At 56.7% G+C, this 15,603-nt stretch overlaps 1 protein-coding gene across 1 annotated transcript; it reads left to right on the forward strand.

The window, feature by feature from the left end:
- Positions 1-952: 952 nt before the first annotated feature.
- Positions 953-5,959, forward strand: LOC116827986 (bone marrow proteoglycan-like). Its single transcript, XM_075065982.1, has 6 exons — positions 953-2,424; positions 3,123-3,208; positions 3,670-3,853; positions 4,627-4,761; positions 5,283-5,394; positions 5,714-5,959. Exons 2-6 carry the CDS (start codon positions 3,150-3,152, stop codon positions 5,770-5,772), a joined length of 549 nt encoding a protein of 182 aa, XP_074922083.1. The 5' UTR covers positions 953-2,424; positions 3,123-3,149; the 3' UTR covers positions 5,773-5,959.
- The last annotated feature ends 9,644 nt before the right edge of the window (positions 5,960-15,603 follow it).

Raw genomic sequence — 15,603 nt, forward strand, 5'->3', positions numbered from 1 at the left:
GGTCATGCTTTTCCCCATGGACAGGCCACACGGCTCCAGCCTCCTTCTCCCCGCCGGTGCAGAGGCTTTTCACCGCGTCCTGTGTTTGCATCAGCACCGGGCAGCCTTGCCCCAACTTCACTTGGCACAGAGACTGAATTCATGCTGTGGCTCTGGCTCGCTATGTCCCTTTTCCAGTCAGGCCTGGTCTAGTCTTAAAACACTGGCACAGCTGTGCTGGCACAACCCCCAGAGTGGACTCAGCTACGTCGATGGATGGGTGTTGCCGTTGCCGAGCTCCTATGTGTCTGGGAACCTTGTACTGATAATGCTGGTTCCTGACCCCCAACCTAACCCCTAGTGTAGACATGGCTAGGGAGACAGATTCCATCCATCTAGGTACAGTCGCTGGAAGCAGTGACGGTGTTTGTCCCGGGGGTCTCCAACAGGAACTCCAGGGCCCCTACCAGTGAGCTCCCACATATGTTACCTGCCAGGTCACACTGTACAGAGGACAGCACTGAGCGAGACAGAGCAGCTGATGCCTTGCAGGTGAGATCTGGCTTTCAGGGGACCCCTCGCTGCCTTGGGCCCCTTTGTGATTGCCTGGATCATAGCCAGAGGCACTTGGGTTTTACACCCGTTCCTCCTGCTGTGGCTGCTGGCTGGTACAGTCAGTCATTGGCTTTAGTCATTATCTCTATTGGCAAGTGATAGTTGCAGCCAGCTCGTCATGGCGTATTCTTACCTCCACAGCCAGCTACCATCTCAAAGGCCTTGTGACTATGGCTCTGTGACAGGAGGAGAATGAGAACCCCTTGGCACCTAGCAGGTGGCCATGTCAAGGCCAACGGGGGAATGGAGATGCCTGCTCCTGAGAAAACTGTTACAGACAATTCTCATGTTTGTCACACTCCCTCGCACAGCCAGCCCTGCGGACTTCCCTCAAACCTAACCCACGTCCCCATGCCATTTTGGTGCATGCTCTGAGGACACAGCGCTGAGGAGCTGAGACTGGACATATGCATATCACAGGCTCTGCAGCCCCGGGCCAGAGGAGTGGGAACACCCGCTAACATGAAGGGAGCAGCTGAGACCTCTGAGAGCTATTGTTTCGGGTTGTTTTCATCTCCGCGGGGTGTTCTTCAGCTGAGAGCGTCCCATTGGGAGATGGGCCCCGTCCCACCGCTCTGATCTCGCAGTACAGCCCCTTGAGTGGGGCGCTCCTGTCAGCCTCGTGCCAGACAGGCTGTAGTTTGCGGCAGGACGCTGTTGCCAGTTAAAGGCTGACTCTGTGAATCTTCTCAGTACTCCAAAATCCACCTGGGGCGTGGATTGGCTCGAAATGTGCTGGGCCTTATAGGCACATTGGGCAGGGCAAGCAACCCAAATTTGGCATCGTTGGCCTGAGGGGTTGCTGAGATACAGGGCGCGCCCCCCACCCCCAAAAGCCATAAATCAGAGTCTTTCCTTCCAACCTCTCTCCAGAGGCTGCGCTCTGGCTCCGTCGGGGCGGGAGGCAGGAGCCCCAGGGCAGAACCAGTGCCCGGTGTGACACAGAAGCGCAGACAGAGGGCACAATGGGCTGTTGGCTCTTGGAGTCTATGAAGCTCTGCTGGGACTAAAGGCAGCTCCATGGCAGAGCCCCCAGCTCAGCCTCCATTAGGGGACTCCAGAGCCCCCAGATTCTCCAGGGGGTTGGAAGTGGTGTTCAGGGGCCCGATGAACTCTGCAAGGGGCATCAGTGCCAGCTGTGTATGTGGGGGGCACTATAGAAAGTGGGGGGTGCCCATTTGTGCCCCAGGGATCAGCATTGGCAAGTCCTCCCCCTGGCCCCCCTTGCTCAGAGGTCCCAGCGCAGCCGTTACTGAAATCCTCTTGTGAAACCTGCCCAGCACTTGTGGGGAGATGCTTATCTGCAGGGACGCCCTGAACCAGCGAGGCCCGAGAGTGGGCTGGTGATGGGAGGGGTGACAGCAGCACTTTTCAATCCCGACCCACAGCCCCTGCTTGCCCAGCACTGGCTCCCCTCTGCCTCAGCTCTGCCAGTGCCCCTCTCTCCTGACCCACAGCACATGCTAGCCCAGCCTTCCAGTCAGGGTCTTTCTAAAGTGGGTCCCCGAGTGGCTGGGAGCCCAGCTCTCTGCTACCATCAGCAGGGGGGTGAATCCAGAACCCCCTATGGTCTATGCGTACTTTGTAGACCGCTCGTTTGTAAACTCCTCCCATGGTCCTAGAGGGTGACATGGGGCAGCTGGTGGATCAGAGCCCAGGCTGGGTGTGGGGATGTCGCAAGCTGTCCATTGCAGGGGGGAGGGAGGCACTAGGGGCTGGGAGCTGATAATGGCTCTTCCCCCATCCCCAGCTTCCTGCTCCAGCCCTATATAAGGGGCTGGGATGGCTGGGGCCATTGGAGCTCACTGAGGACTCACAGCCATCACAGAGGTGGGGAGGTTCTCTGGTGACCCCAGGGGCTATGGGTGGTGATGGGGAGCTGCTTCAGAGTGGGGTTACTCGGTCAGGGTCTGGCTCTTATAGCAGCCAGTTCTGGATGCCTTGGGAAAGTGACTGCCATAATTCACCTCTCTGTGGCAGGGGCAGATCCCTGCCTGACCCTGGGGGCTGTTCAGCTCCTGCCCTGGAGCCTGAGGTCATGAGGCCTCACTGCTGGCTTCTGAGGCTGCTTTGATGCCCAGAAAGGTCTGGCACTGCTCAGCACTCTCAGCCCCTTGTATCCTGTGGCAGGGAGTTCCACAGGCCAACAGCACATTCTGGGTTCTCTCTGCCACTGTCTGTCCACAGTCAATGGATGCCCATAGCCTGTTGTCCCTGTGTTACAGGGCAGGTGAGTGACAGTTCATCTGTCTCCCCCCAGCTGAGCCAAGGCCCTGGGCTCTCTTCTTCACCCTTGCTTGGCCCAGCCTCATCTTAGCTGGGAAAGGCTGCGTTGGTTGGAAGGCGGTCATCAGCCCATGGGAGTTTGGTGGTAGGGCAGGGTGCAGTGGCAGGAGGTCCCTAGGTGCAGGGGGGTCAGTGCGAGCTAAGTGGAGGGAGGGGAATGGGCTCTAGGCAGGGTGGTCGGTATGGGCTCAGTGACTGAGGGGGGGTTGGATGGGGGGGGTTAATCTGTCTCTGTCTCACAGTGGTTTGCCACCCTAGATCTGCCCAAGATGAAGCTGGTCCTGGTCCTGGCACTTGCCCTCCTGGGGGCCGTCTCTGCTCACCAGCTCTGTAAGTCCTGGGGCCCAAGTCTGCGTGGCTACAACCCCTCCCCCAACCTGTGGGGATCCTGACCCGCAGGCCACTGCCCCCAATGGGAACCTTCCCCCACCCCCAGCAGACACTGCACGGACCCCATGGGCTTGGGTCAGACCCCAGCAAGCACAGAACAGGGCTCTGTTACCCCAGACCTGTGCTCTCACTAGCCCCCAGCCCCACTCTGTTCCGGCCACCTGGGGCCCCTGCCCCCAATAACCTTCCACCTCTCTGCAGCCCGGACACCAGGGTCCCCTGGCCCTCAATGACCCTCTGAGCCTCTCCGTCCCAGACACCAGGGTCCCCTGACCCGCCAGTGACACCCTGACCCTCTATCCTGGACACGGCCGCTAAATCTGCTCCCACCTCCAAGGATTGTTTGGGCTCTGGGCTGCGTCTTGCAGCTGGAAGGGCCAATTGGTGTCTCTCGCACCCACCCTCAGATGAGGGCGCCCCAGAGCAGGAGGTACCAACCGAACAGGGCGAGGAGGAGTCTGGGGAGCCAGAGCCACCATGCCCCACGGAGAGTGAGAGCTTCAGGATGATAGTGCCTGGCCAGGAGGGCCACACCTGTCGCTATGTGTTTGTGAACAACTGCCAGCCATTTTGGACAGCCCAAGTGAGTAGGTCAGGGGCACAGGTGGTGAGGAGGACTCGCAGATAGGTCAGGAAGTGGGGTGAGAAGCCCATGGAGCTGGTGAATGGCCCATGGGGGCAGTGGAGGGGGCACACAGGTGATGGGGGGCCCATGGGGGCAGTGGAGAGAGCACATAGGTGACGGGGGTCCATGGGGTCGGTGAAGGAGACATGGGGGTGATGGAGGGGGCATGGGGCAGTGGAGGGGTGGCATGGGGGCAGTAGAGGGGGCACACAGGTGATGGGGGCACATGGGGGCAGTGGAGGAGGAGTGGGGGCAGTAGAGGGCTGTAAGGGCAGTGGATGGCACATGGGGGCAGTGAAGGGGCATAGGGCGGTGGAGGGGTGGCATGGGGGCAGTAGAGGGGGCACACAGCTGATGGGGGGCCCAGGGGGACAGTGGAGGGAGCACATAGGTGACGGGGGCCCATGGGGGCAGTGGAGGAGATATGGGGATGGTGGAGGGGCATGGGGTGGTGAAGGGGTGGCATAAGGGTGGTGGGAAGCCCATGGAGGTAGTGGAGGGGGCATGGGGCGGTGGAGGAGATATGGGGGTGGTGGAGGGTGGTATAGTGGTATGGGGGGCACAGGCCCATCTCCCAGGGTGGAGGCAGTGGAGGAGGCGTGGGGGTGGTGGAGGCAGCATAGGGGCAGTGGAAGGGATGAAGGGGTGACATAGGGGGCATAGAGGTAGTGGATGGTGCATGGGGTGGTAGTTAGTGGATGCTCCATGTCCCCCTCACCCTCTCCCCACAGCGCCTGTGTGCCCGCTGCTACCGCGGCCGCCTGGCCTCCATTCACAACTATGCGACCAATCATCGCCTGAGATGCACGGCACGGGCCCGCACCAACCGGGGCCAAGTGTGGATCGGGGGCATCACCTTCCGCAGGGTAAGGAGAGTGTCCGGCCCTGCTGCCCCCATTCCCCCACTGCCTGGGCCTGGCCCAGAACCACCCCCCATCAGGGCCCTGCCAGCTCTGAGGCTGGCCTCCCTTCCAGTGCAGCGCGGACAGGGGGATCCATCCTCCGCTGTGGCTCAGTGTGTCCCCAGCTGGGACCCCGCTCAGGGCAGCCCCAGGCCACCCCCCCCTTGCTCCCTGGGAGGTGGGCCTGTGCGGCTCAGGCAGCTCAGGTGTGGGTCCAGCTGACCCCAGATGGCTGGGAGTCTTCTTGGGGCCTCTTGCCAGCACATGCTGGGTGCATCCTGCCCTAGTGCCTGACCCTCATCCCAGCGAATCCCAGCTCCTTCCTATGACCCCCAGCCACCGCCCGACTCCAGTGCAGGAAGGGCTCCTGGCCCCAGCCCAAGCGATGGTCCCAGCCCCGCAGAGGTGGGGGGTGGGAGGGAGGTTCCCCGGTGCACCCTGTAGATGGGACAGCACTGATCCTAACCCAGCCCCTTCCCTCACAGTACCGGCGTGTGTGCTCCCGCTGGATTGACCACAGTCCCTGGAACTACTCCAACTGGGCCAGAGGGAACCCCAGATGTGCTAGGAAAACGTGTGTTGCCCTGTGCACCAGAGGTGAGGAGCTCCCTGGGGCAGGACAGGGTGGAAATGGGGATCTATTCACTGATTAGGAAACAAGAGCCCTGGGGCAGGGGAACAGGGGATCTGTGGGCAGTGGATCTGGGGTTCATGGGGCCAGGGAACAGGGGATCCAAGAGTAGGTGGGCCTGTGGGGTGTCGGGCAGGGGATCTGAGGGTAGGTGGGGCTGTAGGTGTGGGGCAGGGGATCTGGCATTAGTGGGGATATGGGGGTCTGGGGCAAGGGATCCAGGGTTTCCTGGGGTTGCGTTCCAGGTGCCAGCTGGGAGGGCACTAACCCCTCTCTCTCCTCCAGGTGGTAAATGGAGAAGTGTGAACTGCCGGGCTCGTCTGCCCTTTATCTGTGCGTACTGAGGGGGATGCTTCCCCTAAGGGGCCCTGCTGCCCCCACCGCTCTGCTGGCCTGAGACTCCCTGCTCTGCCCTGCCAGAGGCGTCCCTGCTCCCTGGACTCGACTCTGCTCCTGGTCCTGCCCCAGCTCCCCCGGGGCAAGTCTGTGCCCCTCACCCTTGCTCATAAATAAAAAGTGCTTCACTCATCACCCCTGGGTGTCGCTCCTTCCTGCCCCAGGACACTGAGGGCCATGCACGCTCCACTGGGCCAGGCCAGTGACAGGTGTGTGGGGGGGGGCAGACAAAAGGTGGCCAGGGGGGAGGGGGCTGGGGGTTACCTGCACCGAGGGATGGAGTCAGGAAGGATAGTTGATGCTATTACAGAGCCCACTAGTGGGGACCATGTCCAGTTCTGGGCTTCCCCTGCCCCTGGGACATTCCCAGCAAGCAAAGGGCTAAGAAACACTCAACCAGAAAGAAGCTGAGAGCTGCAGCCTCCGTGTAACGATGCTGCCTTTGGTGGGACACTTCTCAAAGCATTAATTCAGCACAAATTGCTTAGAGCAGGGCAGTCACAGCCCCAGGCTGGTGGTTCTCCACCTCTAAGACACACCAAAGATGCTCCAGTTCCCCAGTATCACCACCAGTGCCACTCGTAAAGGGGACCAATGCTCCAGTAAAAGAAAAAAGTTTCTCTCGATCCCAAAAGACCAAGCCCTCGACCCAGGTCAATATGCTAATCAGATCTTATCCACAAATCACGCTGTTGCCAATCCTTTAGAATCTAAAATCTAAAGATTTATTCATAAAAAAAAGAAATATAAATGAGAGTTAAGACTGGTTAAATGGAATCAGTTACATACAGTAATGGCAAAGTTCTTGGTTCAGGCTTGTAGCAGTGATGGAATAAACTGCAGGTTCAAATCAAGTCTCTGGAGTACATCCCCCGCTGGGATGGGTCATTCAGTCCTTTGTTCAGAGCCTCAGTTTGTAGCAAAGTCCCTCCAGAGGTCAGAAGCAGGATTGAAGACAAGATGGAGGAGCTGCAGCATCCTTTTATAATTTCTTGCCATGTGGCCTCTGCTTTCTTTGTTTTAAAGACAAGCTATCCATCACATGGCATGGAAAAACCTTAGCGTTCTGGCCATAGGCGTGTCCCTGCATACCTTGCTGAGTCAGAAGGCGTATCTGCCATCTGTCAATTGGTCAGTTGTATGGCCAATGGTCCTTAATGGGCCATCAAGCAGGCTAGGCAGTGCTGATGCTAAACTGTCTGGGGTGTCATCAAGAAGCATAGCACAAGTTTGAAATACAGACAGTAAAGAGCCAATACTTATAATTTTAAATACAAAAATGATACATGCACACAGATAGCATAATCATAACCAGCAAATCATAACCTTGTCTTAGACACCTCACACGACTACCTTTGCTGCAAATATATAACACTGGTTGCAACAATGGTCTATATGGTCACAGTTTATATCAATAACGTCACACCCCTGCCATAGGCCGCACGGCCAGGATGTGCCAGCCATTTCGCTCAGCTAAGAGCAGCTTTGCGGGGACTTGCCCCTGGTTTGTGCACCTTGTGGGGAGAGGAGATTTCTCACAGCAGAGGCTCTTCTGTTTAGCACCCTTTTGTACAGATCCTGATACTCATGATGCCATCTGCCACTTACCTTCTGTGACAGGCTGTCACCCCGGGTGCAGTCTGGGAGCCGTGGGAACCACTGCACCTCTGTAAGACACCCAGCTAGGCTGGCCCTTTTCTCACAATGCTTAGTTCAGAGGTTCTCAAACTGGGGTCATGGGGCTACTACACGGGAGAGTCGCAAGTTGCCAACCTCCACTTTAAAAAACTCACTTTGCCTCCAGCATTTATAATAGTGTTAAATATATAAAAAAAGTATTTTTAATTTAAAAGGGGGGGATCACACTCAGCAGCTTCCTATGTGAAAGGTGTCCCCAGTACACACATTTGATCTATATGGCCCCAGTTTGTGTCAATGATGTCACAGTGCGCAAGCCCCAAGACCAGGTCAAGGCCCCTCTCTGGCCAGTCCACATCACTGAGGTTTCATTTCAACTGACCATGCTGCACTGACCATGCTGCACTAAAGTGGCTTCACACAATCAAAGAGACTAACAAAAGACTTCTTCGGTGGAGTTAAGCTCTTCAGGACTTTGATTTTGAGATACAACACATTTCAGGAGCCTCTAACAAAGTGGCTGATGCACTCTCCCGGGAAAGTTTCCCAGAATCAGCCATGTAAAAATGTCCCTTCATTCTAAGTCATTGTAGTTCTTGAAATGTAAAAAGTACAGTATAGTTCTTCATGTAATTATTAATGAAATTAGAGGTGCATGGAACTTATTAACTCTGTTTCCTAAACCTCCAGGAAGAAATCCCAGCTGGTGTGGACCTGACCTGAACCAGGCTGGCCAGAACCGTCTGTGATTTGGGGAGTGATAAATTAAGTGTGTGTGGGGGGGAGTAGCTCCCTTTTATGGACACCTAGCCAGACAGTTATCTGGAAAATCCCTCTTGGTAGCTGTTCTCTGCTTGCTTTATCTGTAAAGGGTAAAAAAGTCTCCTAGATAAAGAAAAGGAAGTGGGCACCTGACCAAAAGTGCCAATGGGAAGGTAGAACTTTTTAAAACTGGGAAAGAAACTTTCCGTTTGTTGTTCTCTGCAGAAGGAGACACGGAGCAGGAATGCTATAAGCAGGAAAGCTGTGTAAGGTTTGAACCAGGTATGAAAATTCATCTTCCAGACCTAGAAGAAATAATTGGGACAGGGAATGTTTAGCTGGATGCAATCAGGTTTATTTCTTTATTCTGGTTTGTGGAGTCCTCTGTGCTAATCCCCAGCTGCTTGTGACTTTTAAGCTGCACCCCAAGAAAGCTATTTTTGGTGCTTAATTTTGCTCTTTTAAAATCTAGCAAAAGCCTAAATTCCAGATGTATTTTCTGTCTTTTTGTTTTTAATAAAATTTACCTTTTCGGAGTGCCAGAGTGTGGAATCAGTCTTGACACACTCAAGGGCAGATAGCCTATTTCCCATCTTCACAGGGTCTCCCCGCCACCCTGGAGTAGAAACTAGGGCCGGTGATTAATCCCAGTCAACTCACGTGATGAACTCAAAAATATCAATTGCGATTTAAAAAGTAATCGCGATTAACAGCAGTTTTAATCGCACTCTTTAACAATAGAATACCGGTGCAAATGTATTAAAAATTTTGGATGTTTTTCTACATTTTCATAGATATTGTATTCTGTGTTATAACTGAAATCAAAGTGTGTATTATCTTTACTCCAAATAATTGCACTGTAAAAATGTGTAAGCAGAGTCAGAACGAGCTCTCCCCAACATCTGGTGGTGAGCTGTGGAAAAGGACTTCAGGGGCTGATCTGGTTTGCATGGGCGCACCCATCCTGTCTAGCTGCTTGCCCAAATGGCATCTTCATCTGCTGTGGGATCCCCAGTCTCTTTGTTGTCGGGGCAGGAGTAACGAAGGGTTATTATCCTGGTTATGTGAATCAAGGACAGTAGAACTGTACTTGGCATTTTCTGACTGAGGGGCTGTAATGATGCTATCCTTGGTGGGACCCTTCTGAGAGAGTCAGTTCAGGACAAATTGCTCAGAACAGGGCAGTTACAGCCCAGGGTTGGGGTTCCTTTGCACACCAAGGCAAATCAAACCAGCCAAACAGAGAGGACTTCGGTTTACCCCCCTGGCTAACTACAAGTCATACACGCAATTCCCTCAGACACTCCAGATGAGAGCTAGAATTGGTTAAATGGAATCAGTTACATACAGTAATGGGTAAGTTCGTGGTTCAGGCTTGTAGCAGCAATGGAATAAACTGCAGGTTCAAATCGAGTCTCTGGAGAACATCCCCCACTGGGATGGGTCATTCAGTCCTTTGTTCAGAGCTTCGGCTTGTAGCAAAGTCCCTCCAGAGGTCAGAAGCAGGATTGAAGACAAGGTGGAGATGAGGCATCAGCCTTTTATAATCTCTTGCCATGTGGCCTCTGCTTTCTTTGTTTTAAAGACAAGCTATCCAGCACATGGCATGGAAAAACCTTAGTGTTCTGGCCATAGGCATGTCCCTGCATACCTTGGCGCCCCAGCTCCCTGGACTAGGCTCTGTTCCCAGCCTTGCCCCAGGAGGGGCAGCCCCCATCCCCTGCTCTCAGGTGCCTGTGACTCCCCACAATAAAACAGCCCTTCACTCATAACCCCCGGGTGTTGCTCCTTCCTGCTCCCAGACACTGAGGACCCTGCACGCTCCATGGGGCTCAACCAAAGGGAAGTGGGGAAGGACGTGACCAGGCTGGGGAAAGAGGGCTGGGTCCCTAAGGGTTGCCTGTCGGCCTCTGCACTGGCTCTAGCAGCTTCACCCCAAGGTGGGGGCATCTGTCTGAGAGAGGGGAGCCAAGGGCAATGCAGGGGTGTGTGTGTGTGTGGGGGTGGTTGGAGGCTTTAGAGGCAGGAGTTCTCAAACTTGATGGCACCGCGACCCCCTTCTGACAACAAAAATTAACTCAAGACCCCAAGACCGGGACCAAAGCCTGAGCCCGCCTGAGCCCCTTCACCCTTGGCTGGGGGCCAAAGCCAAAGCCCAAAGGCTTCAGCCCTAGGCGGGGGGCCTGTAACCTGAGTCCTGCCACCCAGTGCTGAAGCCCTCTGGCTTCGGCTTCTGCTTTGGCCCAGCAAGTCTAACACCAGCCCTGGTGACACCATTAAAATGTGGTCCCGACCCGCAGTTAGAGAACCGCTGCCTTAGGGAGTGCAGGGAGCTGTAGATGATGGGGGAGTACACTGGGTGTGGGGGGTGTTGGGTGTTTGGAGGTTGGAGGCTTTAGGGAGTGCATGGGCCTGTAAATGATGGGGGAGTCTCTGTACACTTGCTGTACTGCCCACTGAGCCAGCTAAACCCCATCTTAACCTCCCCGCTTGACGATTCTCCCAGGATGCACCAGGCCAAGGCCCGGCCTGACCAGGCTACTCACTGGGCAGGTGCTGGGCGGTGCCAGGGTAATCCCGGTGCTCACAGCCCTGGGGACAACTCCCCTGGGGGGGACAGGGAGATGCTCTGTCACTCAGATACTTTCAGTCCAGACTGGGGTCTCTCTCCAGAGGCTGCACTCTGGCTCAGTTGGGTGGGCAGGGCCAGGTACCCAGGAGCACAGACAGACGCCTGTCTGCTCTTCAAGTCTATAAAACTCTGCTTGGACTAAAGGCAGCTCCGTGGCAGACCCCCTTCTCAGCCCCCACATTCTCTAGGGAGTTGGAAGTGGGGCTCATGGGGCCAGATGAACTCTGCAAGGAGCATCAGTGGGGGGGCACTATGAGAAGTGAGGGGAGCCCATTTGTGCCCCAGGGCTCAGCACTGGCCAGTCCCCCCCAGGTTCAGGGGTCCCAGCGCCCCTGCTCACTGCAGGCAGGGAAGAGCCATGCGCCAGGCTCTGGGGGATCGTCCCACTCTAGTCCCAGCCCCACTGGGAAGGGTTCTGTGGCAGTGAGAGGGGGGCCTGACTCTGAGAGTGCCAGTAGAGGAGGGGAGGGGACTGCCCCATTCTCTGTGGCCGGGTGCCCAGCGCAGTGGCCTGTGGTGAAACAGCCCCGGAGTTATCGGGGTGGCCCAGACGTGGAGTCCCAGCATGACCGCTACTGTGTGAAATGCCCTTGTGAAACCTGCCCAGCGCGGCGTGGAGATGCTTATCTAGTCAGGGCATGGCTAGTCCTGGGGGTGGGGGCAGGCGGGATGTGTGTGGGGATGGGAGAGCAGGTGAGTGCAACTGACAGCAGCGCTTCTCAGCTCTGACCTGCAGCCCTTGCTAGCCCAGCCCTGGCCTCCCGCACCCCACAGCTCTGCTGATGCACCTCTGACACGCAGCACCCTGCGGCACTGGGTTCTGAGGAACTGCCAGAAATCAGTGAGTTGGGTCCTTCCAGTCCACTGCCCACTGTGCCATGTGTCACAGAGTGTGGGGGAGTCTGGCCCTGCACCCCTCTTCCTGGGACTCACAGTGACTCTCAGCCAGCCAGTAAAACAGAAGGTTTATTGGACAACAGGAATGCAGGTTACAGCAGAGCTTGTAGGCACAGCCAGGACCCCTCAATCAAGTCCTTCTGGGGCTCAGGAAGCTTAGTCCCCTGAATTCCAACCACGCAGCCCAAAACCGAAACTCAGCTCAACTCCCTCCAGCCTGCCCCTTCCTTTGTCCAGCTTCCCGGGCAAAGGTGCTGACACACCTCCCTGCTCCCTGGCTCAGGTTACAGGCTTAGGTCCTGGTTCCTCTCCTAAAGTAATCCCCTGCTCTCCCATCCCTCACACAGACAGTCCCTACTCCATCACACCATGCTAGCCACTACCAGGCAGGATCCTGCCCCACTGGCCAATGTGGCACTCTACTTGGTGTAGAGTGAACTGGGGGAGTTTCCTGAGGTTGGGAAGGGTGGGAATGTGTTGAAGCCCCCAGAGAAGGCAGTCCCCTCCTCATCCTTCAGGCTGTGGAACTGGCCAAATCACAAACTACACTGGTGCTTTAAGGGATGTCTCAGCCCCATAATCCCTCACCTGAGAACATGAGACATCGGCCCAGCTGGAGTCAATGAGCTGGATCCTACTTGGTGTCAATCGGCCATAGCTCCATTATCACAGAATCATAGAAGAATCATAGCATATCAGGGTTGGAACAGACCTCAGGAGGTCATCTAGTCCAACCCCCCGCTCAAAGCAGGACCAACTCCAACTAAATCATCCCAGCCAGGGTTTGTCAAGCTGGGCCTTGAAAACGTCTAAGGGTGGAGATTCCACCACCTCCCTAGGTAACCCATTCCAGTGCTTCACCTTCCTCCTAGTGAAATAGTGTTTCCTAATATCCAACCTAAACCTCCCCCACTGCAACTTGAGACCATTACTCCTTGCTTTGTCAACCAGCTGGCAAGTTAATGGGCCAAATCCCAGCTGGTGTAAAGCATCTTTAGCTCTGTTGACCCCAACCTCCCAATGGGGCGGGTCCCACTGAGTTGCTGTGATGTGTGTGACATTCCCCTCCACAGCTGGGCACCCAGTGTGTTGGGCAGAGGCTGCTGCTGTGCCGGGGCTGGTTCCTGAGTGACTCCAGGTCAGGTCACAGGGCTGTAGGGTTTAAGACCAGAAGGGTCAATTTGAACCATCCACTACAGTCCCTGGCATCACCCATGGCAGGGGCCCCCAGCCACTGCTGCCTCCTGCCCAGAACACTGGGGACACCAGGTCTGGAGTCAGATCCCAGGACCAAGGATCCCACAAGGCTCACACAATGCCCCTCAGTCCCAGTCCTCCCTACCCCCAGCTCAGCACCACACCTCAGAGCCAGCCCATCCCATCCCTCTTTGATGCACCCTTTACCACCAGCGGTGAACTGCGGAGAGCCCAGGTGATGTCCTTCAATCCCAACCCGCCGCCCCCTGCTAGCCCAGCCCTTGGGTCCCCTGACCACAGCTCTGCTGGTGCCCCTCAATTCTGAACTGCAACCCTCTGCTAACCCAGCCCTGAGCTCCTCCTCCAGCTCTGACGGTTCCCTTCAATCCCAAACCACAGCCCCCTGTTAGCCCATCCCTGGGTCCTCTGATTATAGCTCTGCTGGTGCCCCTCAGTCCTGCCACACAACCCCCTGCTAAACCAGCATTATATACTTATATACTCTGGGCCTCTCTAAAGCAGGTCCCCGAGTGCCTGGGAACCCAGTTCTCTGCTACCATTAGGAGGGAGGTAAACCCAGAATCCTGTATGGTCTATGGGGAGTTGGGGGCTCTTTGTAGACTGCCGGTTTGTAGACCCACCCCCCACCNCACCCAATGAGGAGGGATAGCTCAGTGGTCTGAGCATTGGCCTGCTAAACCCAGGGTTGTGAGTTCAGTCCTTGAGGGGCCCATTTAGGGAACTGAGGTAAAAATCTGTCTGGGGACTGGTCCTGCTTTGAGCAGGGGGTTGGACTAGATGACCTCCTGAGGTCCCTCCAATCCTGATAGTATGTGATGGCCCCTAGGAGGAGACATGAGGCAGCTTGTGGGTCATAGCCTAGACTGCGGGTGGAGGTGTCACAAGCCATGCAGGGGGGGGAAGCACAAGGGGCTGGGAGCTGATAGTGGCTCTTTCCCCATCCCCAGCTTCCTGCTCCAGTCCAATATAAGGGGCTGTGATGGCTGGAGGAGGAAGTCAAAGATGAGAGGTTAGGGGGAAGGGGTGCTAAGTGCAGGGGGTCAGTCTGGGCTCAGTGAAGATGCCAGGGGGCTCCAGGTTGGGAGTCAGTGTGGGCTCCATGGCAGGTGGCTCTAGGCAGTGACTAGCTGTATGTGGGTTGGGGGGTGTTAATCTGTCTCTGTCTTATGGTGTCTCCCCTAAGGTCTGCCTGAGATGAAGCTGTTCCTGGTGCTTACCCTGTTGGGGGCTGTCTCTAGTCACCGTCTCTGTAAGTCCTGGTGCCTCCTGGATGGAGCCCCTCACTCAGCCCTGGGGGGAGCCTGACCCACAGGCCACTGCCCCCAAAGGGGACCCCCTACAGAGGGCTACTGCATGGGCCCCATGGGCTTGGGTGAGACCCCAGTACAGGGCTCAGTTATCCCCAGACGTGTCCTCTCACTGACCCCCAGCCCTGCTGCATTCTGGACACTGGGTCCTCCGACCCCCACCCTTTTCTGTCCTGGCACCTGGGTCCCACTGACCCCCAGCCATGCTTTGTCTCTGACCCAGACCCTGTGTACATGCCCCCCAACCCCTGCCATTATACCACCTGGTCCCTGCAGCCATGGGGGCATCTCTCCTCTCCCCAGTCATTTGCGGTCTGGGGTGCACCATGGAGCTGGAAGGGCCCATTGGTCTCTCTCGCCACCCAGCTGAGGACACCCTGGAGCAGGAGGTACCAGCCAAGCAGGGCAGCTCCGTTCTGGAGGAAGAGCCCGGGGAGCCGGAGCCACCGGGACCCGGGGAGAACAAGAGCTTCATGGGGAGAGGTGCACTGGGCCGGAAGCTTCGCTACTCAGTGGTGATACAGGACCAGACCTTTCATGGGGCCATAGTGAGTAGAGGGGAAAGGGGGCAGGGAAAGGTGGTGGATGGGGCCAATGGATGGTCTATGGGGCTGACAGATGGTGCATGGGAGAGGTGGATAGGATGTGGGGCTGGTGGATGGGATGCATGGGGCTGTGAATGTGCCATGAGGCTGGCTCATGGTGTGTGTGGGTGGGGGATGGTGTGTGGGGCTGGCTGACAGGGGCAGTGGATGGTGCATGAGGCTGGAGGCTAGGATGTGGGGGCAGAGGATGATGCATGGGGTTGGCTCATGGTGTGTGGGGTGGTGGATGGTGCGTGGTCCTGGAGGATGGGGTGTGACGGGCGCTGGATGGGGCATGGGGCTGGCTCATGAGGTGTTGGAGCAGTGCATGGGGCTGGACGATGGGGGGCAGCGGATGGTGTGTGGGGCTGGAGGACGGGGGGCAGCAGATGTTGCATGGGGTTGGAGGACGGGGCAGTGGATGATGCGTGGGGCTGGAGGATAGGTGGTAGTGGATGATGTGTGGGGCTGGAGGAAGGGGGTAGCGGATGGTGCATGGGGCTGGAGGATGGGGGACAGTGGATGATGCGTGGGCCTGGAGGATGGGGGCAGTGGATGTTGCGTGGGGCTGGAGGATGGGGGCAGCGGATGATATGTGGGGCTGGAGGAAGGGGGGTAGCGGATGGTGCATGGGGCTGGAGGACGGGGGACAGCGGATGATGTGTGTGGCTGGAGGATGGGGGGTAGCGGATGATGTGTGGGGCTGGAGGATGGGAGTCAGCAGATGATATGTGGGGCAGG

The sequence above is a fragment of the Chelonoidis abingdonii genome, chromosome 4 (assembly GCF_003597395.2).
Source record: "Chelonoidis abingdonii isolate Lonesome George chromosome 4, CheloAbing_2.0, whole genome shotgun sequence".
In the NCBI taxonomy this organism is placed as follows: domain Eukaryota; kingdom Metazoa; phylum Chordata; order Testudines; family Testudinidae; genus Chelonoidis; species Chelonoidis abingdonii.